The sequence below is a fragment of the Microcebus murinus genome, chromosome 9 (genome assembly GCF_040939455.1).
Source record: "Microcebus murinus isolate Inina chromosome 9, M.murinus_Inina_mat1.0, whole genome shotgun sequence".
Classification (NCBI taxonomy): domain Eukaryota; kingdom Metazoa; phylum Chordata; class Mammalia; order Primates; family Cheirogaleidae; genus Microcebus; species Microcebus murinus.
In genome coordinates, this window is record NC_134112.1 from 71266494 (window position 1) to 71294493 (window position 28000).

Here is a 28000-nt window from a genome sequence, read left to right on the forward strand (position 1 = left end):
AATGAATCTGATCATCAAGACACTTAGGTCTTAAAAAAGTATTAGCTAGATGTGCAATTTTTATCAAGTAATTTAATTTACCTAAGTCTCAACTTACCTGTAAAATGAGGCTTGCAGTAGATGGACCTAAGATTGTGATTCTATGAAATTAGGTAACCTGTGATCTTAACAAGCTTAAAATGTAGTTGATTACTTAGAGCATAGCCATAGAAAAGTAGATTAAAAAGTATATAAGTAATTAAAACATAAACACTAAAAAAGAACTTTTTTTTTTTTTAAAAAAAGCAGGTCTGGTGCAGTTAATTTGAAAAGCCAAGATCGTACCACTAATAAGTAGAAGAAAGGAAATTAAGTAAGAAAAGGGTAGAAATTCTCACTTACTAGAAGTATGGGAGGAATATTTTGTTTATTTTCTCAACATCACAAAATAACTGATTATCAAGAATATCAGTGCAGTGCTCTTGCAGCCATATAATGATCATTCCATATGTGACAGCTTAAAATCTTCCTCGAATGCATAGGTTACGTGAATTCTATAATTCTTTTTAATTGTACCAAGAGGGTAGTATTGGCAGATTACTGAAAACATTATCAGAAATTACACATGATTGTTGGTTGTGTCACTATGGGAAACCACATGTAAAGTATCACCAAGGTTACAATTATAAACATGCTCTGACTCAGATTATTGTAAAACATTACCAGATTTGGATGAGGTTTCTACAAGAGAGCAGCCACTTAAGCAACATGCACTGAGTATTCACTGTGTACAAATTATTGATATAGGCGTTGCTGAATAAACAGGAAAATAAATTGCAGAAAAAAATACCCTCCAGAAACCAGAGGTACTATTGATGAAGCAGGTTGAATTGATGGGTTGTGACAGTAATTGTCTTCATTAAGTTTTATTTGGTGGAGAGTGCCCAGATTTAAGAGGGAGAAAGAAAGATCTTGCAGTGAAAAGAACATGAAATATAGAATAAGACACGTAGGTTCCAATCCCAGCTTGGTCACTGAGGAGCTATGCAACCTTGGACAAATGATTTAGCCTCAGTTTTTTCTTCAGTAAAATGGATATAATATATTGAGAAGCACCTTCATGAGGTTGCAGTGAGAAATCAACGAAGCAATGACTTGTAAACTGTAAAAGAGTAAACATGTTCTTGATTTACATCCAGTGATATCCTTGGCCAATTGTGTGATTTATTCTCTTTCATGTCTTCTCCACCACTTTTATCCTCAACAGGACACCTACTTTTCCCTGCATGTGTCATCATGCTTCCCCTTCCTCTTCTCTCCCCAAATATACTATGAGTTTTTCAATAACATAGCTGTTTGCTTTCCATCCATAAGAAACAATGAGTTGCACACTAATAACACTCAGTAAATTACTTAATAATAGTTGTCTTGCATCTGAATATTTATTTGAACTCTTCAAGGTACTGTCATATGTCATCTACATGCAGATGTCAGATTCATCTTTCTGGACATATTTCTGATCATGTTATGTCAGAGTTCAAGAGTTTTCAATTCATACAGTCTTAACTCCTATCTAAACACTAAGGCCTTACTACTCAAAATGTGGTCTCGAGGCCAGGAGCACTAGCATCAGCTGCGAGCTTGTTATTAATGTAATTACAGATTCTACAGACCCATGCCAATCTATTGAATTAGCAAGTTCCCTTTAATAAGATTCCGAATTGGTTCATATATACAGCTTTGACTGTATCTTTACTCTCTCATAAACTTGAAGCTTCAAAAGTAGTGTTGCCATATTTAGCACATGAAAGTAAAGGATCTTCAGTAAAATTTGAAAACAATGAATTTTTTTTAGTATATGTATGTCTCAAATGCTTCATAGGACATACTTATACTTTTTAAAAATTGTTTATCTGCAATTCACATTTTCCTAAGTGTCCTGTATTTAACACGGCAACACTATTCAGAAGGGTAGAATCCATATCTAACGCAACTTTTTATCCCCCCTGGAATAGAACAATGCTTTCCCCATCTGCTCAATATATGCTTGTTTAATGAGTAGAGAAAAGTGAGCTTCTTGAGAACAGAGGTTTCTCTGGGTATTTTTGGTCAACATTGTATATCACCAGAGACTAACACCGTGCCAGGCACACCATTAAAAGACCAATAAACGTTTGTTTGATGAAGAAATGAATAAATCAAGAGCAATCTTTCAATTATGTACCAGGTTGTGTGTGCATATTTTAATGAAAGCCGAATATTTTTTCTAATATAAAAAAAAAACAGGGTGTTTGAAAAGCTTCTGTTTGTACACTTTTTCACATTTTAGCTGGTAGAGTTCAGGACTCGATGGGAACATAATCAAGGGCTCAGAATGTACTCATCGCCGACGTGGTCCATATGGTCACTGGTGGGGAGAGAAGGCTGCACTCAACGATGCTGACAAGCCTGCAGCAGGCGGCTCTAGGAGACACCTTCCCCCTCCAGGCCGCCTAGGCGCCGGCGCAGGCGCACAGCCGTGCTCCGGCCCTGAGGGCCGGGCAGAGGGAGGCGGGGCTCCCCGGGCGCGTGCGCGGCGGCCCGAGCAGCGGCCCCTCCCTTGGCGGGGGCGCGCGGCGCGGAGGACCGCACGGAAAGGGGGAAGTCAGGTGGCCGCTGCCGCCGCCGCCGCGGTTTGTCGCCAGAAGGAAGATGGCGGATCTGGAGGAGCAGTTGTCTGATGAAGAGAAGGTAAGAGCCGCGGGGGCGGCGGAGCCGGTCCGTGGGGAGCCGGTCCGCATCGACCCGCAGTCTGGCCGCCGGGGAAGGGCATTGGCCACCGCACTGTGCCCTCGGCTGCCCTTCCTCCCCCTCCTCGCTGCGCCCGAGTGCCTGCCCCTGTCAGTCACCCGAGGCCCCGCGCGGGGGCAGGTCTCTGTCGGGCCTGCTCGCTCCGCTCCTTGTAGGGTGTGTGCTCCGAAAATAGGCAGCGGGAGCCGGCCGCTGCCGGCCTGGCGCGGCGGGCGGGGGCGGAGGGCGGCGGCCGCCGGGGACCCTCTCCCTTCCCTGCGCCGGGGACCAGGGACTGCAGAGGGGTCTGTCTCCGGGCCTGGGAGCGGCCCAAGGGCAGTGCCCAGCCTGGAGGCCTGGCCTGGGAGTGTAGCCCCGGGTGAGGGGTAAGGAGAAAAATCGCTTAGGAAGCAGACCTTCACTTCTCCCTTGTACTTCCCCCTCCCCAAAGCAAAATGCTTCTTTTCTGAAAAGCAACCGTAATTCTGTACGGCCTTTCCTTTCCCCATAGAGGTCTCTCTCTTTTCTCTCTTTTTTTCTTTTCTTGGCTGTAGCTGTAAGCTTTGCAGCTCCCATGTTCCCTAGGAGGCAGCGGAGTTGCTCACAAAAGACCCCCCCTCCTTTCTATAGTTGTTTTCTGCCCTTGTTGGCAGCAGTCTCCCTGGGGGCAGATTTGGTGGCACCCCGTCTTACTGCTCCGTCTTCTTCGGAGAAGAGGAAGATTGTGCAACTGCTTGCACTGTATGTTAGATGCTGTGACAGCAATGGAACCAGATGAACGACTTTAGTTCTCAGACATTTGAAATAAGAAATCTGATCATTGAACTAAGTTCTCTCTTATTTGCCAGTTTCCTTTGGCTACCGTGAAGGTCCCATTCCCAGGGGATAGTGGGGTAGGGGAGAACCCTACTAATTTTGAATATTTCCTAAAAAGGAAAGATAGTTACAATTTTGGAAATGTCCACTCTTAATTTAAAATTTAACAGTGCTTCATTTTTATGTTCCAAAGCAGTACAGCCATGTAGGAAACACATACAAGTACATTATGGTGTTTAAGAAATGCTAATGTAAGACTAAGTATAATTCAGTTGGAACTTTCTGCTCTAAATGTTTTTATATGCTGTGTTCTTGCACTGAAATCTAAGGTTCTGTTTCCTTCCTGATGTGAATGTGCAGAAGTCAGCCTCATCTTCATTTTTGGAAATTTTTTTTTTCCTCTGTGCTTGGTGAAAATGATAATAAAACAACAAAATGGGGAGAGCAGCAAGATTTTCCATGATCCATAGACCCACTAGACAGAGCCCTGTATCCACAAAAGTTGGTGTTCAGTATTCACATATGTAATATTGGTAAATAAACATAAGTTAGTAACTGAAAATGTACATAAGCGCACAGACACAAATTTAAAATTAAGTAGTGCTAAAAAGTTTTCAAAAGAGATTGTTGTGTTTTTATTCTATCATTCTTAAGTGGTGATTGCTAGCTCAAGTGGCTAGAAATCTAGCTGAGAGAGGACTCAGTGTGGAAGTTAATGTAGACCTGCCATGTGTTGTAAAGGCCTAAAATAGCAAAGGTTTTTCAAAATCAGTTGACAAGATTCCTTATTACCTAGCGCTCTCTGGGCACTAAGCTTCATAAACGGTTGGGGGGGGGGTGTCTTTAAGTTTGCCTAGCAATATGTTTTATGAGTAAATGAAAAATTCTAACTTGAATTTTGGTGGTTTTGTTTTTATTTGAGTTTTTTAAAGATTATTCTATAGATATTTTACATACATATTATATTTCATCATATTTACTAATTAAACACAATGACCAAACTTTTTGATTAAATTCAAGTAACTGGTTAAGTGAAATTTTAACATTCTTGTCACTTTAGTTATTTAAATGTTCTTTTAATCTTTTGGGAGGAGGATGTGTCCATTGTGGGATAAGAACTGGAAAGGATTAAAGGTGATATTTTTAAACTAATATTTAAATCATGTTACTCTCTTTGCCACCTTGTTTATAATTTTTAAAAATAAACTTTTCAGCTGGGCATGGTGGCATGCACCTGTACTCCCAGCTACTCCAGAGACTGAGGCAGGAAGATTGCTTGAGCACAGGAGTTTAACACCAGTAAGGGCAACTAGCAAAATCCCCATCTCTAAAAAAGTAAAACTTTTAATACTTTTAAGCTTTTGAAATTTCCATTATAGATTGCAAATTTAAGGAAGGGAAGCTGTTAAGATGTATCTAGTACCATACTTTGTATATGCTTGGCTCAGAGCGATTCATTACTTAATTTGTTATAAATTTGAGGTAGTTTTATTACCAGTTTACAGATGAGTAAAATGAGGTTTCAGAAGCTTTCAATAATTCACCCAAGGACAGTGTCCAGCCAAGACAAAGGTGGTGTTTAAAACCAAGTTTAGAGTCTAAGATTCATATTCTTATGACATTATGCTGCCTTTAACAAGACTGATAACAAGATGCTCTTCTAGGCTTGTCTCTTTTTTAAAATTTGTTGACAGCTTATTTTGATAGAGGAGAAATAATGGTTCTTCCTTTTCTTTAATAAAAATTATAAATACCAAACATTGAATAATGTTAGAGTCTAAATTTGTGTTTTGTTGATTTTAGAACAAAGTTTATTATTAACACATTTAAATGTTTTATGTTGCTGGTATAGTTTCATGTATGCCCTATTTTATAAATTAATCTAGAATAATAGCTTTGCTTTTTAAAATCATGTACAATTCCTTTCTAAGGGCACCACTATAAAATGTAATAATCTTTTCTCCTTTGGCCATTGGGTGAATAGGAAATATATTTAGCCAAAGCAGCTCTATGAAGTTCTTTAAAGCTACTAGCTTGCTGTAGTGTGTCCTGTGAACTTTTTTACATAGTTATAGAAACCAGCCAGAAACAGTTTGCATTTCCCATTCCTAGGTCAGCTATATTGTACAGTAAAACATTTTTGTGAATTTGAAATTATATGAAATTGTGGTGTAGGGCTCAAATGAAAAGAATCATTCCCAAACCTCTCTCTAGATGAGAAAATTCAAGCTCCAGAAGTTATTGATGGGGAAGGATCTTTTTTCTTCCCGTAACCCCTCCCACCTTCACCCTGTGATAACAATGATCCACTCTTACAGGTTCAACTTTTATATATTTGTGAATGTGTCTCAGGTACATAGTTCTAGCTCTAACTTCTCCCTGAGCATCAGTTCTTCATTTTTATCTGCTGGTTATGTTCACAGGAGATGGCTAATTAGGTGTCTTCAAATGGAGCCTACCTAAAAGTAAATTTATCAACTTTTTCTTCTTTCCTCTACACAAAAGGGAGATCAGAAATCTAACTCATTCTGCTCATTTTTCTCGTTATTTCTTTCTTCCCATTATTGCAGTTATCCAGGTTTATAATTTCAACTCTATTCTAACTTATCTAGTGTTTGGTAACAAAATTTGACTGTACAAACAATGGAACTTGATTATACCTGTTTCATGATAGCAGTTAAGGAAGCAATAGTCAAGGGAGGGAAAGTAGAAATAGAAAAATGTCTCATATATGTTCTTTCCCTTTGGTTATATTTGTCACTTTTCAGCTTTTACTGTAAAGTTTCTAGACTAATCCCTCCTGTTTCCTGTATCTAAGCCATGCTTTAACATGTCATTTCTCTACTCTTAACATTTTTTTCCCCGGTCCGAGTATGAGAACAAAATCTGCTCTCAAAATTTTAGTGGCTGGATTGTCTGTTGCCTTTATAAGGAACCCAACTCTTGAAATGGTATTTATGACTTTGTATCCTATTCTGACCTAAATAATTCTATTATATACAGTTATTTAATCATGCTGTGAACTCCATTTCTAGTTATTCAATCTCTCAGCCTCAGTTTCCTCTGAAATGTGAAAACATAATAGTAAATATCTTCTCTATTAAATTGTTATACGTATAAATAGTGCCTGGCATGTAGGAAGCACACAATAAATAGTAGTTATTTTTCTCTGTTGGTACTGCTTCTAGGTCTATCCCTTTTTTTAAAGATGAAAAATCTTACTCATCCCTCAAGATTTAGCTCAGATCACACAGCTAGTTTAATCTCTCTTCCACACTGTATAAAATATTAGTAGTATTAAATACAATTTTGCATAATAGTTGTTTACCTCTTTTCCCTTTTCTATTGGAATTCCTAAGTGCAGAAATAATGTCATCTTTCAAATCTGTCATTACCGTTTCACAAATTTTATTTTGAAGGTTAAACAGTTTTTACATTATTGCTCTTAAGACATGTTTACATATTCCACTATAAATCTAATAGCTGAGAACTTGCTTTGCTTTTAGTTCCCAGTGTTTCCATTGAAAATGAATGAAAATAACTTTTGAAAACTACTTCCATGTTCATTCATTTACCAAATATGCCATATTTCATTGATTCCAGTACTGATACTTTTCTGTATTTTCAGATCTCTGAAATCAGGCCACGTTGTACAATCAGTGCCTTATGATATTTCCTTGGTAGGATTTTTCCTTTCTGGTGGTACATAAAGTTATGCATCTTACATTGATTTTGAATCAGGATAAGAAGGGGTGTAATGCAATAACAATCTAAAAATGTTGAAAACCATGGGTCTAGATAGATTAGAGTTAGCAAGAACAGTTGAGAACCTGGGTTAAGAAATGCAGGCAAAAAAAGTTGCTAACAGACTTAAGAGCTGGAATCAATAGGACTTGGTAAATCAACTTAAAGGAAAAGCATGAGTCAGAGATAACCATGAATATTAAAATCTGGATGACTGGAAGGTGATACCACCACTAACAACTAGAGAACACAGGAAAGACGGTGCACAGCTGGAAGGGATAATGGTGAATTTAGTTTTGGTTATACTGAGTTTGAGATGCTGGTAGGATGTCTGTGTGAAATTATCTAGCAGATAGGGAGATACAGAAATGGAGCTTGGAAAAGAGGTCAAGCCCAGAGATTATATAGAGATTTGAAAATCCTCCCCTTGTGAGTTAAAGCCACGAGTTGGGATAAGCCCTTTAGGAGGAAAAGTATAGATGTAGCAAAGAGGAGAGGGCAGAGAGCATGTAATTTGTACTTTCATTTGAGAAATAAGTGGAGAAAAGAGACAAAAAGGTGAGGAGAGAACCTTAAAGTATAAGTGTTGCATACCTAGTGCAGAGTTGATGGTTGGTGTCGCAAAATGTGAACAGAATTTCAAGAAGGAGCAGTGCCCATTGTTGCAGAGATTAAGGACTATAAAATTGAAAAAAGTCTTTGGACTTAAGAGAAAGGGATAAGAAACAAATTGTATCTACTAAATGCCAGGTGCTTTAATATATATTCTCTGAGTTAATTGTCAGAGTAACCTTGTTACTATCCCTGTTATACAGATGGGAAAACTGGTATAGATAAGGCCAACTATTTAAGTGGTGGCCTAGGGCTTATTAGTGACCATCAAGGGAGCAGTTTTACTAGGCTTTGGAGCAAGAAGTATAGAGAGAAAAGCCAGATTACATACATACATAAAATGTATGTGTGTGTTTTCTCTTTTCCAGAAATAGCCTTTCAGTTTTGTCTGCATTGAAAACTACTCATTTTTCAGTAACCAAACTCAAAGACTTCCCTTCTCTTCTTTTGTATCCTGGCCTGTTTCTGCTCCCTTAGCATATTGTACATACCTTTATTATAACTTTTACAGATTTTAATAGATTTATCTGATGTTCTTTTTTCCTCTGTTCTTTAGGTCCAAGCCCTGTGTCTTAATCATCTTTGTAATTCTGCTAGAGTCCATAGCACATATTAGTGGTTTTCAACTCTAGCTGCACATTATAATCACCTGGAGAGTTTATAAAGAAACATAGATAAAGAAACTCACAGGCTTCTCATGAGTGAGGAATGGAGTGTCTGTACTTTTTATTAAAAAAAAAAAACAGCTTTGCAAAAGATTTGATTTAGTCTCACTGTATTAGGGGATCAACAAATGTTGACTAAGGATAAGAGGTAGAGACAGTAAGTACAAATTATTCTTGAAAAAAAATTGGTAGTGAAACGAAAAAGGATAGGTTTTTTTCTACTACATTTTAAGGATACTTTTTTTTAAAGATGGAGATAATTTAGGGGTATTTGTGGACTACAGATAATGATTCAGAAGGGAGAAGGAAATTGAAAATGTAAGATAAAAAATAATTTATATAACCTTTTTCAGTTAATGATAATGCCTACTTTGGATCCATTGGTTTATTGATGTTTTAAGTAAATGGTAAAAAACATATTTAAAGAAGTATCAATGTTGAATTCAGTAGATGGCCTAGTTTTAGGTTAAGTGCTATGGGCCCTGCTTTTAATTACCATTCAAAATGATAATCATAATGGAAAAATTTTTTAAGGAAAACTTATTTAAACAAATTATCACTCTTAAGTATACTCATTAAAATCAATTAGCCCATAACATAGACATATTATAGTGATCATTTGGTCATAAACTATTTAAATATCATAAAGTTCAAAAATGTTTTTCTATTCTTTAACTTCTCTCAATGAGGCATAGGCAATTTTTAAAGAGTTGCGGAAAGCAGCTTCAAATAATTCTTATAGTTTAATACATTGCCACACCAGAAAAAAAATTTTCCTTGGGACCATGGGGTTTTATTAGGAAAATAGAATAAAAACTATGTAAACAAAGCTATTCTTTCTAATTTAATAAAAAATGTGTTATTTTTTATTGTTTTCTGTGTGTGAGTTATATGCAGCTTGAAAAATAATTCTCACAGCTTCCAAGGTGAAAAGACTTGTGAGTTACGTATGCTTCATGAGGCCCCAGGCTCAAAACTAGCATGAGTTAAATACAACTCACATGACAGTTAATGTGTTAAGTGGAAAAATGCATAATAGCTCCTTTAACTTTACTGTCAGTCTCTGAGACAGTAACCCTTTTTGGTGTCACTGTCCTTAAGAATCAATTAAAACCTATGATTTCTCAATAAGACCAAGCACCTCAAATTTTGCATATACAGTCCCTTACAGGATATGGGTGCAATATCTGATCACCCATGAGAATCACCTAGGGAGATTTTTCTAAAATATAGATTTCTAGGTCCCAGTTCTCTAGAGATAGATTCACTAGTTCTGGAATGGAGGGTAGGAACTTGTATTTGCTCAAAAACTTTCCAGGTGAATCTGATAGGCCTCCACATTTGGGAAATTCCTACTCTAATATAATCTTGCTTGATCACGGAGGCCAATAACACGTGGCATGGGTCTACTATGTGGAAATTATAGGGGTTATAAGTAGGGTTCTCGGATAAAATACAGATGCCCAGGTAAATTTGAATTTAAGATAAACAGTGAATCATTTTTTAGGGTAGGTATTCCCCAAGTTGTACATGTGTGGGCTGCCGGAGAGTGCAGGGTTCCAGGTGGCTGTGTGTGTGTGTGTGTACACGCTCCCATACACATATATTGTCTGCTTTTTTATACTTTTGTGTTTGTTTTTCAACTGCTCAATGTTTTAAATTTTTTTAAAATTTTAGTCAGCTTACCATATTATAGCTGCTTTGCTGAGGACTCCTTTTCTTGTTAGGGATTCAGTGTTTTCTTCAGAGCTTTTAAATTGCCTGGACCTAAAGTTTTACCTTAGTGTTTGTAAAATTTTACCAAATGTCCAGCAAAGCTTCCAGAAGAGTCTGAAGAATTCATGAACACAGGCAGTTGGAGTAACATTAATCTTGCCGACTATTTCTGTAAAGTGTGGAACAACTGACAACCCACAGTAATGCCTCTCAGCCTGTTGTACCCGCATGTTCTAGCTGGTGATCATGAAATTCAAGTAGCACTGCCAATTGCTTATGACTTCCAATAATAAACACATCTTGAAGAGGCAACATAGGCTGAGGGAACCTAATCATTCCTGTCTGTGGCATTTCACCATGGAGCTTGTCTTTGCTTTAAAAAGGTGCATTTTGTACTAGTAATGTAAAGAGTAACAGAATAATGGGTTGCAAGACAGAAAGATACATATGGAGCTTTTTAGTTCATCCAGTTCTCTTTCCCTTTGTTCTCTTTCTGAGTTTTTCAGTCTTAATTCAGCAGTGTAGGCATAAGATTATACATTTCCAAATTCTATATTTCCAGATAGCGTAGGCCAGCAAAAATACTTGATGTGTTGTACTAACAACTACTCTTTCTGAGGGATCACCTAAGGCCAAGAGCAACAATTAAAGAACTGTTGATATTTGTCTGGTTCGTTATGGTTTCCTATAATAATACCAAAGCTTTTGATCATAGCTTCTCATTCCAAAAGTACCTTATCTTCCATTTACATCTGTGGCAACATTGAAAGAATCAAGGAGTTGGGAACTTCTTTAGGAAAGTAAGGAAACACAGCTCCATAGAATTTAACCACAAATATTGCCCCTTTTGGGGTCTTTGTGCCTAATCTCTTCTTATCGCTGTGCTAAAAGTTCAGCTTCTACACATGTTGGTCCAATATGATATGCGAATACCATACAACCAGTTAGTATCGTTTGCCTTTGCTATCATCTGGCCTCATGATCAAATTGGAAGGAATGTGGAGAAGCTGATTTTTCTTTTTAGGCTCAAGATGTAGGCATGCGCTACAGAGTATGACATTAGCTCCTCTGTCTTTGCTAGCAGCATGTCAGGAACAATGTGTGGCAGGCAGCATCCCAACATTAGCATAACATTTTTTTCACTGTCTGCAGTCTGAGACTCCCCTGATCCTAAATGACGGTCTGCTGACATTTGACAAAAAAAAAGTAGTGCTTGGTGAAAAGCAAGAGACAATTTCCTATGGAGTTTATCAAAATGAACTTGTGTTTTTACTTGATGGAGAAGAAAATAGCATTCTTTCCCAGTAAAAGGATTAGAGGAATTTTCTTTAGGAATGGTGGAATCAACGTCATCTGATATTGAATGATGAATATTACTGGTTTTTTTTTTCCTTGCTTGAACTATTTACAACTGAACTCCGCCACTTTCTTCAGAATCTTTGTGGGGATTCATATCCAAAGGAGGGTGAACAGAGTCACAAACTACCAGGATGGCCAAGTGTTCGTTTTTTGAGGAAGTCCATTTCAGTTCTTCTAATTTGCTTCATCAAGATCATTTCTCACTATTTAATAAAGTAATTTTGTCGTCTAAGTTGTACACTAACAAGGAGTTCTCTACAGGCTGAAGAGTAGAGTGAAAGAAGATTGCCTAAAATTGGTATACAAGCTTCTAATTCATCTTCTTCCACTCCACTGGCCACCTCCACAAAATCTTTCCCAGTTACTTGATCACTTCCGAAATCTCAGTGCATTTGCAATAAATTGGAAGTTTAGAAATGTTTGATCTGTATTATCCCATAACTCAAAATTCTGGTCATCATTTTCATCTGAGATGGTTATTGATGTAAACCTTGTAGTTACTCTTCAATAAAAATTCATTTACCAGAAATTTAGAGCTCTTCTTTTCAAGAGATTTGATTGACTCCAGAATTTTAGGACTCTCTTTGAAATTTTTTTGTTCTTATAAAGTCACTTTGTTTTCTGCAGTCTTTGTTAAGTGGGCTCAGATCCTTCCCTTTTTAAAATGCTGTTGTGAGTATAAATGTCAACCTTTCTTCTTCCTTCAAATTCATTGGAGGATAGGAAACTAGATAACCATACTTGTAAATTTATGTCTGAAATAGACATAAAATAATCTATGAAGAATCTTATGCCCTTCTAATGTTTGAACTATATATCAGCTTATCTGTTTGCTTAGAATATATTTTAAATAACTGAATCCCTTGCTTCCTAGTCCCAGTTACATATCTTAAATTTGAGCTTAATGAGTAAATGAGATCTTGTGTTAATTGCCTCCTCTTTACTTTGTTGATATGGGAGGGGTTCCTGCCCTAGGATTGTTGGGTTGACTGAACATGTAACACTTGACACTGAACAGATGAGATTGAGAGCAGTTTATTCAATACACTCAGCAGTCCGGGAGATGGAGACATACATAGCACACTATGCAGCCCCAGATAGAGTTGCACTCAAGAATAGAGTGAACAAGCAGGGGCTATATGGGAGGCAGGCTTGTACTATCTAGAGCAGGCGTCCTCAAACTGTGGCCTGCGGGCCACACGCAGGCCACCTAGCACATTTATCTGGCTTTCTGGGTATTTTTGCCACCACTGCCTGTCCTGCTTAGCAGCCGACTCGTCCCGGGCCCACAGTGCGTACTCTCCAACTGTTTGAGGGACAGTGAACTGGCCCCCTATTAAAAAAGTTTGAGGACCCCTGCTCTAGAGGGTAGAATGATTCCTGGTTCCCAAGGAGGATGTGATTGATTAATTAATTCCAAGGGCTGACAGGGAACTTGAAGCTTGCTTCTCAGGGATAAGCAGGAACTGTGTCTGTTCCTCGTGATAAAGGATTGTTTGGCTAGAGGACCTTTGGAAGCAGAGTGAGGGAGAGAACTTGCTGTTAGGCCATATAAGGCTTCCAGTTTTTCCCCAGATGTCAAGGCACACAGTATTGGGCTTTAATTTTAGGCTTTATACCACAGGTCTCAATAGTATTAGCATGTTATCAAAAGCATTTGCTGATGATTTTTGTACTAAATAATATATCAAGGTTTTTTTGTGTAGTTTTGTTTTGCTGAGACAGTCTCATTCTGTTGCCGGGGCTAGAGTGCTGTGGCATCAGCCTAGCTCACAGCAACCTCAAACTCCTAGGCTCAAGCAATCTTCCTGCCTTAGCCTTCGAGTAGCTGGGACTACAGGTGTGCACCACCAGCTAATTTTTTTATTTTTTGTAGAGATGGAGTCTCACTCTTGCTTAGGCTGGTCTTGAACTGAGCTCAAGCAATCCTCCCGCCTCGGCCTCCCAAAGTGCCAGTATTACAGTTATGAACTATCACGCCCAGCCTATCAGGAAGTTTTTAATAATATAATTTGATCTTAGAGTTTTCCTTTCTGTATGACCTTTCCTTATAATTGAGAGAATATCTTGTGAACACATGACTTTTTTGATACTCCTGTCAAAAATTCATAGGCTGAATCAATTTTATGAAGAAACAACAAAGAAACCAAACTTGAGGAGAGTCTACAAAATAACTAGTATGTACTCTTCAAAAGAGTTAAGGTCATAAAGACCGTCTCAGTTACAGTTTGTTTTTGAGTTTCTAAAAGCATGAGTTGATTCAAAAAATTATAAACCAAAATGGTGGATATGATTGTATCTTAATTAATCAGAACTCAGGTATTAATATCTTCAATGTAACTCAGAATTGCTTAACTTGGTTTTAAGGGCATGATGGCTCATTGTGAACTGCAGCAATGCCTACTAGAATTTCTGTGTATAAAAATGAATTATTCATTACTTCCAGAGATAATCATTGGAAGTCTTTAAACAAAATAAGTTGTTGGTAAGGATAAATAGAATATTAATTTGCTTCCACATTACTTAAATTGATATTTTCTTAATGTTAACCAAAGCCTCTTCTAAATACTAGGGTACCATCTCTTCTTGCTGTGTGCTAATATTATTGAATATTTAGAACTTTATTGAGGAAGTCACATTCTTACAATTACTATCTGAATGATCACTGCTAAGCTTTTTGGAATTTACTAAGCCATATAACATGTATTTTTCATATCCCTAACTGATCCTTTATTTTTTTCTTTTTCTTTTCCCCATTGGGGAACAGAAGTATGCTTTAACAAATAGTACTATATTTGATTTATCCATATAACAATATAATGAAAAATAGATCCCCATCCCACATCATACACAAAAATCAATCCTGGGCAGATAAAAGGCCTAAATGCAAAGAACAAAACTTTAAAGTTAGGAAAAATATAGGAGAAAATCCCTGCAACTTCAGAATGGAGAAAGAATTTTTTGACCTTCTTTAAATATTTAAAATGTGTTTAGGACATTCTCTTATGAAACTACAATACAACTATCAAACTTGAGAAATTAGATACTTATATAAGACTATTATCTAATTTACAGTCTCTATTCAAATTTCACTATTTGTTACTCTGAACACTAATGCCTTTTTTTTCCCTTCCTGGTCCAGGATCCAAACTATAATAGAATCACATTGAATTTTGTTGTAATGTCTCAGTTCTTCTTTAATCTGGAGCGGTTACTGTCTTTCATGACCTTAACTCTTTTGAAGAGTACATACTAGTTATTTTGTAGACTCCCTCAAGTTTGGTTTGTTTGTTGTTTCCTCATAAAATTGATTCAGCCTATGAATTTTTGACAGGAGTATCACAGAAGTGATGTATTCACAGTATATTCTCTCAAGAGACACATGATGTCAATTTTTCTTTTAACTATTGATAACTTTGATCATTTGGTAAAAGTAGTATGTGGCAAGTTTCCTCAATGTAAAATTACTATTTATCCTTTAGTAATTAAGTATGATATAGAAAGATACTAACAATAAATATCCTGGGTTTCTTTTATACTTTTGCCCACTAATTTTAGCATCCATTGATGATTTTTGCCTGCAAGAATTACTGCGGTGGTCATGCAAGGTTATTTTCTAATTCACTCTTTCCCTCTACATTTATTAAGTGGAGTTCCATAATGAAGAACTTTTCATTTTCCCCATTTTTTCATTTACTTCCTTATGCCAGTAGGGAGTCATTGATTATTATTTTATTCTATGTGTTACCATTTATTACTATATTTAATTTGTTGCTTGAATTATAGAATGATTGGGATTTTTGCTAAAAAAAAAAAAAAACACAAAAAGCCCATAAGAAAAACAAAGTATTAATATGATACAAAAGACCAGAGTTTGACAGTGAGTAATGCTTTTGTGTTATCTCAAAACAGTTGATGAGCAGAAATTATTTTTTCTCGGGGCTCATATATTCTGATATTTTAGGCATTGTTTTGACAAGCCGCTTTTATCTTCTGTCTAGGTAAGGTTATAGTCACTTGTATGTGCTGTTCTACAAGGAGCACAACAGAATGGAACATTGTTTATGTTATATGTATTCTCTTTGCATATATTTTATACCAAATAAGGTTTGGAACTAAGAGATAGAAAAGAAAAAATATAGCTCTTCCAGCTTTTAGCTCAAGTTAATACTTGAAGCTATAATAGGTTAACTTTTTTAAACTACTCTGTACTTCTTGGTGTAATTATTGTGAAGTATGTCTATTAGTTGCCAGTGACTTTAGCATCGTGGGATAGAGTTAATTTCCTACCTACCCATCCCTTCCCAACAAAACCAAGCCCCCCTCAATCCAGAATTACAGTTTAGAAATATAATAAAAGTAATAACTCTTTCCTGATTCTGACTCCAATTTGACATGAATTGACCTTGAAAAATACCATGTGGAAGAAGGCAGATAATGAAACAGATTTAGCAGTGGACTTAGGAATGTGTCTAATAATCACTGGGCTCTTCAAAAAAGATATAACAGAGTGTAACAGAGTATAGCTCTTTGTGTGTTGGAGAAACTTTAAGGAGCTGTGTTTTCAATTATTTTCAGAAATTCTTTCTACTCCTGAGACCTCTTCTTGTTAACTTGTATAACCTTTTTTCTTTCTTAGATTTAGAAGCGGGCCAGAATAAATAACTTTTAAAATTAAAAAATTCATCTAGGAGGAATGTTGAGTCTATAGCAATGTATAGAAAATACCTGGATGATTGAACAATATCTTCTTAGGAAGACGGTCAAACCTTTACTGTGAGAGACAGATCTGCTTTCTTTTGTCTAGCACCTGAGAAATCCAAAGCACAGATTCTTATCTTTATGAAATTCACAAAGACCAATTAAATAATTCAAGCATAGCTGGTATAGTCCAAGTTGTGTTCTCAGCCAGTCTGCTCTCTTGACCTCTCAACCCTTAGCGGTACTCAACCCTCTCTTGACCCACCATTCACATTGGTTATTGTAGAAGTCCATTAACAACTTGTGGTTACTGCACACGTTTAGTGCAGTAGCAAGGGCAAGTAAGTCCACAGGATAAAAATATGGTATAGATCATTTTTGCTTTCTTGGTGAAAACCCAAAATAGAACTGACTAAAATTCTAAGTGGTATGCCTTTTTTGGAAACAACTAAAACTTTTAAAGCTCAACAACTCATTAAATGCATCACTAAATATACTATATGTATTCTGCTTGCTATCAGTATTTTAATTTTGCCAGTTTTATAAATAGTGTATGTCATTAAAAATGTTAAAACAATTACCTCAAAATTCTGTAAGTTTTCAAAAGTATTTGATTATATTTAATAACATGTTATCACAGTTTTTATTTCTTCCCTGTGGTAGTGATCAAGACTTTGGTTAAAATGCTTTCTAACAACTCCTTACCTCAATAAGAGGGAGACAGAGGGAGAAGAGGAAGAAGGGAATTGAAGATATTTATATTATCATAATAGACTCCAAAGTATATTTAGCATGCATGGTCCTCCATACCCCACTCTACCCTTGCCTTTTTAAAATTAAGTATTATTTATATTTTGCTTTTTAATTTTAATAGCACTCTTAAACATTTTAAAAGAAAAATAGTTTTTGAAAACATAATATATTTTCTTAATTGGTAAAGTCCAGTTTATCAATTTCTTTTAATTGATCACAGTTTTGAAATAAAGGTTTGATGACTGTAACTTTATATCAGATAGTGTTTGAGTCCTCAGCTTTGTTTTTCCTTTTCAAAGTTGTTTTGGTTATTCTAGTTCCTTTGCCTTTACTACTTTACATTTACTATAAGCATGCAAAATAACATTTATTTCCTCTTCTGTTTCATAATCAGAATCTTAAAAAAAAGTATCATGGGTTATGTGTATGTGTGTTATTATTTGGGGCATCTAAGTTATGCTTTGATCTTGCTTCAGTGTAGGTGGTATTAATATGTGACCAAAATTTATCTTCATTTATTGCATTCTTCAAACATAGAAAAGTAATATAGAAAACATATCAACTTTAGAATTAGTTTGTTGATGTATATTAAAAAAAAAAAAAAATTCCTGCTTGGATTTTGATTGGGCCTGCACCAAATCTGTAGAGTAGTTTGGGGGAAATTGGTATCTTCACAATATTGAGTCTTCTAATACGGAAATATAGCATATCTCCCCATTTGTTTAGCTGGTCTTTGATTTCTTTCATCCATGTTTTTTTGTGTAGTTTTAAGCATACTAATCCTACACATATTTTGTTAGATTTGTACCTAGTTGTATTTATTTTTTAGATTCCTTAGGCTTTTCATTAGAAACAATCATATTGTCTTCAAATAGAAAGTTTTGTTTTTTTCTTTACAATCCATCTGCCTTTCATTTCTTTTTCTTATTGCACTGGCTGAAACCTCCATAATGATGTTGAATAGGAGTGGTGAAAGCAGACATTCTTGTTTTGTTTCTTATCTTAGGTGGAAAGCATTCAGTGTTTCACCATTAATGATGATGTTAGCTGCATGGTTTTTGTAGATGCTTTTTATAAGATTGAGGGCATTCCCTTCTTTGCCTGGCTTGCTGAGAGCTCTTTTATCATGATTAGATGTTGAACATTGTCAAATAATTATTCTGCATTCGTTGAGATGATCATATAGTTTTTTTTTCTTTGGTTGGTCACTATAATGAATTGCTGTCATTGATTTTTGAATATTGAAACAGCCCTGCATTTCCAGGATAAACTCCAGTTGGTCATGATATAGTATCCTTTCAATTTATTGCTAGATTCAATTTGCTAATATTGTAGATTTTTGCATCTCTGTTCATGAGAGATTTTGGTGTGAGTTGTTTCTTGTAATACTTTGGTTTCGGTATAAAGTAATGCTATTCTCTTAAAAAAATTAATTGGATGATGTTCTGTCTACTTCTGTTTTCTGAAATAATTTGTGTAGGATTGGTATTATTTCTTCCTTAAACATTTGATATAAGAAAGCTTTTTTGTTGAAAAGCTTTTATAACTACAAGTTCAATTTCTTTAATAGATATAGAACTATTCAGGTTACTTATTTCTTCAGTGAACTTTGTTTTTTGTGTCTTTTAAGAAATTTTTTCCTTTCATTTAAGTTATTGCTGTTGACATGTTAAATATCAAGAAAGGTTGGTATTGAAGCAGTTGTTTGGTGGTTACATTATCACATTCTGCAATCTTCATCTTTGGTAGAATTTCACACATCATACCAAACTATTTTGAACTTGAAAGCAACATAATATGATGAAAACTTAGATTCCAGAATCATACTGACAGTGACTTAACCTCCTCTGCTTCAGTTGCCTCATATAAAAAAATGTACATATAAAATAGTAACTACCTCTTAGGATTGTTGTTAAGAGTAAATGATATAAAGTACTTGTTAAACACTAATTTAAATACCATTTTTGTTATCATCTTCATCGTTGTCTATCAGTGAGTGGTATCTGGCAGCAGTCATGGTTTTTGTGTCAAATTTATTAGTGTTCCAGACTACAAAAGTTCGTTTTGTTTTAAATAGACATTTTCTAGCCTTTTGAAGGCCTTGTCATTCCCATGACCTCTAATTAGGAATATCTTCATTCTAGCTGTCTGTACCTCTGTTTTACCTGTCTCCTGAAAACTGTATCTATACTTAGATGTATGCACACGTGCACATAACATATATACAGACAAATATAACCATTTCCTTTTTGTCTCATTATTTTTAGTTTCTACATCAGAGCAGTAATAGTTCTATCAAAGTGGGAAATATAAATCAAGGCGCTTTTTTTTTTGCCAAAGATGGTCCCTAAATTCAGTGAATACTTGAATGTGCATGAAAAATCACCTGGAAAGCTTGTTTAAATAGTGTTTCTCAGTCCCATCTCCTAAGATTCTGATTGAGTTGGTTGGTATCCCCCACCCCCACCCCCACCCCTCGCCCCTTTCAGTGAATTTGCATTTTTGCTGAGGTTACTTGTTTGAAGACTACACTTTCAGGACCACAACTTCAACCTATTAAAAGGTTACCGTATAGTGTGGTTGGAAAACTATTATAAGTACTTAAGGCTCCTTCACTAAACTGTAATGTTAGGTATGTCATTTAACCTTTCAGATACATTTTCATTAGTGATTAGCCTCTTTACCAGAATATCCTTTATTCTCTTAAAATAGGTCTATCAGTATACCTGTAGATATTTTATCTCTTACTTATCTCCGAACTAAAATTTCCTAAGGTCTAGTCAGGTCTCATGTTAAAACCTTTTGAATTCAGACCTTTCTTCCCTCTTCCTTTCTCCATTTTTCACTAATATGTGACTTTATAGACACATAAATATATCATTTTTCTTTGTTGTACCTAAATGTATCTTATTCCTTTATACATACCAATTTTTGTGATTTTTTTACTTTAGTCTAAAAGAAATAAAATTGCTTGTAAGAAAATGTTCATCTGTAGGCAGCTTTGAATTCTTAACTGTATTTATTAATATATATTTTATCTATATTCAGCCTGTATGTTGTGATTATATTAAATGGTTGAAACAGTAGTAAACTTAAGGTGTTTGAGTGAAGAAGTGTCACTGTTGTTAAAATCTTAAGCTGTTTTCAGTTGAACTTTGAAATAGTATAATTTTGCATTTTTAAAATTATTTTACAGAGGCCTATGTTGTGGAACATTTATATCTTCATTTCTATTTTAGGTACGTATAGCAGCAAAATTCATCATTCATGCCCCTCCTGGAGAATTTAATGAGGTGTTTAATGGTGAGTGTTTAATTTATAATACTAGGTTTGGTATATCAAGCACTGTTTCTTTTTTAAGTACCTCCCCCCCTTTTTTAAAAATAAAATCATAATAACCAAAATAATTAAGCTAAGGAGAATATGTAGAAAAATCTGCATTTTCTGAATTACATGAAAATTTTTTCAATCTGGATTTTGTAATTACTAGAATGTAATGTTTTTTATATATGATAATTCTGTTAGAGCAAATTTACCCTTTTAAAAAAAATAAATTTTTTGTCATTAACTAAAACATTGCCTCGTTTTGGGAAGTAGCATCTTTTTGGTCAATTGTTATATAGTTCAACTATAAGCACAGATAGTAGATATTTCTTCAATAGAATATTTAAATTGTTTTAAAAGACAACAGATTTTTCATCTAAACTATATATTTTTGAATTATGAAATACATTTTTGTATTTCTTTTAAAGAAAAACATACTAGATCAATATGAACAGCCAACAAAGGAGAAAACACATTTTCATTATGCATAGATGACAACACATGTAAAAACAATTTGTTTTTTAAAGTATATCTTACAAATCATTTTATAGTATGCCTTTCTTTAAACCTCAATGGCAGACATTTTTATAATTATTTACTCATAGACCACAAATTTATTAAGCTGCTATAAAATCTCCTGGCTGTTATAAGGACTGTAACAATAGCTGCTCTTCAGCAGCAAGAATCACATGATTGAAAGAATCACCAAGAAAATGGCCTGTAGTGTTCTCTTTACAAAACTTTTCTTAAGCAGTTAGAAGAGTAAGTTACTGCAAGTACTATAAATGTGTTATTATTTCTACTTCATACATACTTGGCCTTCACCATGTCTTAACTTGAAAGTAAATTTACACAGGGTTCACAGTTTTATTTTTTAAATGTTCTAGTCTATAGTAAACTATTTAAATATGTTTTTTGTTTTTGTTTTTGTTTTTGAGACAGAGTCTCACTTTGTTGCCCAGGCTAGAGTGAGTGCAGTGGCGTCAGCCTAGCTCACAGCATAAATATGTTTTTATAAAAAGCTTAATCTCATTTTTCATTCTTAGTATAAGATATAATGGAATCTTACCTGAAAAAAGATTAGGTTTGAAAGTCAAAAAATGAAGCAAAAATTATCCACAAACTATAAAAATATATGACTTAGTGCATATAATAACACATGACAATTCTTAAGCATTTTAAAATTCAACCACAGAGCTACACTTAGGGGAAGAATGGAAAATCTACATTGTAAAAAAATCTGGAAATCTGGTATTTAAGATAACTGTAAAATTTCAAGCAGTAAACTGGGGAGTTGTAGAACATTCAAAGTTTTTCTGCTTCCTGTGAAGTTTACTTCTCTTTTAATATTTAGCTTCTATAGTCTACATATACATTAATATATTTGATGATTAGAGGATTAAAGAAGATAGTCTCCTCTCATTAGGGTCAAAAATTGGCATACAATTTAAATTGATAATGGTGAAAGTACACTAAAGTTAATAGTCCCCAAACTCCTATATAAGTCATAGAGCCAAGAAAAAATTTTAATTCTAAAAAAAGTTTTTCACTTTACTGTTCTTACCCTGATTGAAATTCCATGTATACTTTTAATCAGGAAGTCCTAAAAGAATGTATGAGTCCTGGAAATTTCTTTCCTAAGTCTCATTTGAAATCGACATTGAATTGATGTGTTCTGTGTTGAGTTGCAGTAATATGGGTAGAAGTGGGATAAAGAATTTAGCTAATAAATTTTAACTGAAAGTGTATTTTAGAGTTAAAGAATTAAATATATGAAGGGGAAATCTCATATGAATTTGATTATTTTCTGATCATTTTAGTGTCAGAATGATTCAAAGAGAAGCCAGAAAAGTTTAGAATCATAGAGTCATAAAATCTTATCAATTCAGTAGCTCCAAATGTTATTTATGTAGGCTGGCTATGTTAAAATCATTGAAACAGATTTCTGGTTTTATTCTTAAAAACCTAGTGTTAGGTCTAGACTGGAGCTCTGAAATCTATAATTTTTTTTTTTAAGGCTCCCACTCACCATCCTGTGGTTCTGACATGTAGCCTGACTTGGAACCACAGCCTGATTTCTTCTGCTAGAGTAGTACTTTATTTTATTCAAAATTTTCTTTACCTTTTTATTTCTTTGACTACTCTCCGTTTGATGAAAGTATGGAATTTTTTTTCAGAATAGAGCTGACTGATCACATAGATCCTGCTTTTTAATTATTTTCCCATTTGGAACTGGAAAAGACACACTGCCATGTGATACCACTGTTAATTATTATGTTTACAGTATTGAAGATAAACATAGCTATCAAATAGAACTTCCCAGCTTGGTTTGTGGGATGGGAGTAATTATAATTGTAAATTTTTATATTTTTAAAAATAATTTTTTAAGCAGAAGCATCCATTGTTTAAAATCAGTTAATTTAGAAATTAAATTAGTACTATTTTAGCATTTAGCAAAAGAGATTATTTTTTAAATCAAGGCTTGTTGCTGAAAAGAAGTGAGGTATGTGAATAGGCAATGTTTTCTTCTTTTGAAATGGTTTTATTATTTTTGTAAAAATGATTCATAGTTAATTCTAACTTTCCACAATGCATAAAAGAACCTAAAAAAATCACATGAAATTCTTTAGTTCCCTGCTATCCAAATGAATATGCAGCATCTCTCAAATGACATACATAACAATACATAAATATGATATTACTATACAGACTGAATTTTCTTCTTCCTGTTTATGAATGTATTTCCAAGTTGACAAACATATATGTACATTATTTTTAATGGCTGCCTAATTTCTCACTTGCAAATAAGAACTGTAGTCTTACATTTAAGTAGTTCTTCATGGAAGATATTTAGGTTATTTTCATCTTATGAAAAAAACTAGAATACTTTGTTTTATGTACTTTATAATAGCAACTATATAAAATAGCCAAATGCTTAGGAAAAATAATGAAAGAAAATACACAGAGACTAGAATAGAATTTTGGTTTTTGATGACATTATCTGTGATTTTTTTTTCTTTTATATTTTACAAAGTGCTTGGATTTTCAAATGAAAATTTTGAAGTCATGTTAACAATTAATAGCCAACTGTCTACATGAAAATTAAGTCTAAAATTAGTATGGAATTAAGAATCAACCAAAGCGAGATCACTAAATCAAATCAGAGTTATTCATCTGTTGCTTGAACATGAGCTAAGGATAGAAATGCCTACATCTGGGCTCTGGTCACAAACTCTTCCTTGGTTAATCGCTTTTTCTGTATAGCAGATTCATTTGAACTAATGATTATATTGTCATACTAGCAGGCATAATCCTGAATCTTTTCTGCAGATTTTATCACACTATCTTTCCAGTGTAGTTTATCTCTAGTTTTTTGGACATACATTACAGTCTGGTCTGCACTGCCTATTCAGGATATGAAATGGCATATTTCTAGTCATTCCCTTTATTTCCTAACAAAAATCTTATTTTCCTTTTAATTTTAAATACCATCATGTGGTGCATGTGTTTATTTTGGTCATGAGAGTGATATTTTGATTTTGCTTCCATTTGGAGTGAGGGTTGTTAATACATGACTGAAACATCTACATTCATTGCATTCCTCAAACAGAAAAATAGTAATATAGAAAACAATGTTTGTTTTGCAGATGTTCGGTTACTGCTTAATAATGACAATCTTCTCAGGGAAGGAGCAGCCCAGTAAGTATTATTTATTATACTAACACAACTAAAATGACACAGGAAAAGAAAAGATTTTTTAAAAATGTTTTTTAAGCACTAATCTCTGACACATCAAGTTCCAATATATTAACATATATGCTGTATATGCACTAGGCTAGAAGAGAAATAATTTGATTTTTTAAAAGTGTTTTTTAAGCACTAATCTCTGACACATCAAGTTCCAATATATTAACATATATGCACTAGGCTAGAAGAGAAATAATATGATCACAATAATATGAACTTAGAGATGCAACTATAACATGAAATTCTCTATTCATTGTTTTTATGTTTAGCAGTGGCTTATATTCTTAGTTAATACTACATTTTCATATTTGCACAGTTGGGTAAAATTATTTTTGAAATTATGATTGCTTTAATTTTATGTAGATGTTGCTTTTTATTATATATTCAATGCCAAGAGATTTTGAGATCTTTGAAGATTGGGTGTTTACTTTATTCACCCCTAAATACCTAACATAGTACCTGACACAAATGTTCACTGAATTTTTGAGTTATTCAAAGAACTAGGCAGTTCCAAATTCTCATACATCATCTTTGGACCAGTGACCAGAGCCATGACTTTCCACAACTATCCTAGGATTTCAGAGAAATAATTGATTCTTTCCCTATTCCCACCTCCCAAAATATGGTCTGCAGACCCATATTTTAGACTAACCCACTCCATTACTCATTTGAAAATGATGTAATTAATATAGATTTTTAGGCACCTTACAAATAATGTTTAGTATCCATCTAGTCAGCTGCTTTTCATCTTAGTATACTACTCATTATGTGAAATCCTGACTAATGGGGGAAATTTTTTCTAATTCTATTTTTGTAACATAGAAGTCTTTAAAAAATAAATCTGGCCTTTATGATTGATTAATGCTAATGAAGGTAGAGGTTCAACAGACTTCCAAGCATATCTTGCTTCTTAATGAAAATTCCTGTTATTTTATAATAGCAATTTTTATTATTTTTTATTTTGGAAAAATACCCATAACATAAAATTTACTATTGTAACCATAAAATGCACAGTTCCGTGGCTTTAAGTACATTCATAATATGTAATCATAGCAACCATCTAATTCCTGAACTTTTTTCATCTTCTCAAACTGACACTTAAGCAATAACTCTCCATTCCCCCCCCCCAGGCCCTGGCAGCTACTGTTGTTTATGCTATGTGTTTAACTATTCTGGATACTTCATATGAGTGGAATCACACAATATTTATTCTTTTGTTTTATTTTACTTTATTATTATACATTTATTAATAATATATTATACTTATTATTTTATTATCTTAATTTATTATGATTTATTTTACTTCACCTAATATTGTAAAGGTTCATCCATGTTGTAGCATGTATTAGAGTTTCCTTCCTTTTTAAGACTGAATAATATTCCATTGTGTGCGTATACCACATTTTGTTTATCCATTTATCTGTCAATGGGTGAGTTGCTTACCCATTAATTATTTTACAGTGCTTTATAGGAATCAGTTTAGTTTATACCTTTGATTTCAGTTACCAACTTCTGAGTGAATAGTCACTTACTCCTAAGTTCTTTAAGGCTTATAGAAATTTTTTGTATTATATATTGAAGTAAGATAATTTTCTCCATAACAGCATATAGCATGTTGACAAAAGTCTTATGAGTGAAAAGAAAACATACAGCATTTATAAACTTTTAACAGTACTTTCAAAGTAAACTTTTCCTCCGAGTTCTCTGTTAAATAAGCGTGTGCATTGTTTCACATAGGTGCAAAAATTAGTGGATTTTTTTTAAGTTAAGAAAATTAGAAACTTAATTCTTGAAAAACAAAAGTTTTCCAGAATAAGGTTTAATGAAAGTCAGAGAAATATTCATAATTATGTAAGTGGCATGAAATAATCATACATTTGACTCAAGATAGATGAAAGTATTGGAGCAGGTGCAGTGGCGCATGCCTGTAATCCTTGCATTTTTGGAGGCCAAGGCAGGATGATTGCTTGAGCTCAGGAGTTTGAGACCAGCCTTAACAAGAGCAAGAACCCATCTCTACAAAAAAATAGAAAAATTAGCTGGGTGTGGTGTTAAAAAATTAGCAGGCCTTTAGTCCTAGCTACTTGGGAGACTGAAGCAGTAGGCTTGCTTCAGCCCAGGAATTTGAGGTTGCAGTGTGCTATGATGACGCCACTGCACTCTACCCTGAGCAACAGAGCAAGAGTCTGTCTCAAAAAAAAAAAGATAAAAGTATTGGAATTTTATTTGTGCAAAGAAATATTTATTCATTAACAGTTGTTACATTTAATTTAAATTGGATTTGTTCTAAAAGAAATTTGAATGTGGGCTACATTTCTCTTTTATTATAAACCAAATTTCTGTAACAGCTATAGTCTACATGTCAAGAGATAGGTACACTGAAGTAAGGAATACATGATATTCTAATCTTTTAAGGAAATGAGTATTGGAGGAAATCAGTAACTATGGTAAAATAAGGTGTTTATAGTATGACTCCAAGAAAAAAATATCAAAACCTCTACTAGAAACTTAAGATTTTCTTGCATGTGGTTATACTCTCAGTAAATGTTTGCTAACTAGATAAACTAGTAGAGAAAATATTGATAGTTTTATTTAGTATTTTTTTTTTTTTTTTTTTTTTTTTGAGACAGAGTCTCGCTTTGTTGCCCAGGCTAGAGTGAGTGCCGTGGCGTCAGCCTAGCTCACAGCAACCTCAAACTCCTGGGCTCGAGCGATCCTTCTGCCTCAGCCTCCCGAGTAGCTGGGACTACAGGCATGTGCCACCATGCCCGGCTAATTTTTTTATATATATATCAGTTGGCCAATTAATTTCTTTCTATTTATAGTAGAGACGGGGTCTCGCTCTTGCTCAGGCTGGTTTTGAACTCCTGACCTTGAGCAATCCGCCCGCCTCGGCCTCCCAGAGAGCTAGGATTACAGGCGTGAGCCACCGCGCCCGGCCTATTTAGTATTTTTTATACAAAGTTTCTCAAAACTAAATATCCATTTGTGTTCGTTTTGTTGAGGGTGCCTGTGAAGTGCAGAGATAGACTTTAAATCATTGGTTAACTCTAGAATGATAGTACTCTGGTTCTCAGTGTCCTCATTAGGAAACAATTTCTGAGCAAAAATAGTGTTTACCCCATTGTTTACTTGGTTCGGAATTACTTTTGAAATATCCAAATTTGCTTGGATTTGCCCTCAAAAGAAGGCACATTTGTCACTTATCATGGAGGCTGTCCAAAACTACATAATTAAGTTTATAAGGCATCATGAAAACATTTAGAATGTGTTCCAGTGGCAGCCATACACTGTTTCTTCTTCAATTGTAATTTTTGATGTTCAATTTCTTTTATGCAAGTATATTCCGTATATGCCCTTTTCCTCCTTTCTTCTACCTTTGTCCCTGTTGCTTTATCTTTTTAATTTTTTTTTCCTCCTCCTCTTGGTAAGGGGAAAAACATGGCTATTATACTTTAGAGTGGTTCTAATGAGACAGCTTTACTAAAAGGCACAAACTCAGAATGTTTCAAGTAAAATTAGTTGTGCCAAAGAGTTGGTTCTGTCAAGTCTAGAACACTTTGAAATATACAGAAATAGCCTTTTGTTCAACAGATGCATGAATTCCACACTTTGGTGATGAGATAAATAAGCCTCTTAGGGATCTTCCAGTAGGGAGTCGGACATGTTCAATATCAGGCCAGATGAAATAAAATATAATAGAAAGCCTTTAGAGCCCAAAGGAAGATATTTTTAATTTCCACTTAGAGTGGTTTTTAAGCTGAATTTTAAATTAACACGATTTTAATAGTGAATGGATAAATGATGTGACTAAC

At 34.5% G+C, this 28000-nt stretch overlaps 1 protein-coding gene across 1 annotated transcript in view; it reads left to right on the forward strand.

The window, feature by feature from the left end:
• The first annotated feature begins 2559 nt into the window (after positions 1–2559).
• Positions 2560–28000, forward strand: part of CAPZA2 (capping actin protein of muscle Z-line subunit alpha 2) — a 44855-nt gene continuing 19414 nt past the window's right edge. Inside the window, exons 1-3 of the mRNA XM_012761076.3 lie at positions 2560–2709; positions 20354–20417; positions 24086–24137. Coding sequence (XP_012616530.1) covers positions 2671–2709; positions 20354–20417; positions 24086–24137 — 155 coding nt within the window. The 5' untranslated portion in view covers positions 2560–2670. The remainder of the gene's footprint in view (positions 2710–20353; positions 20418–24085; positions 24138–28000) is intronic.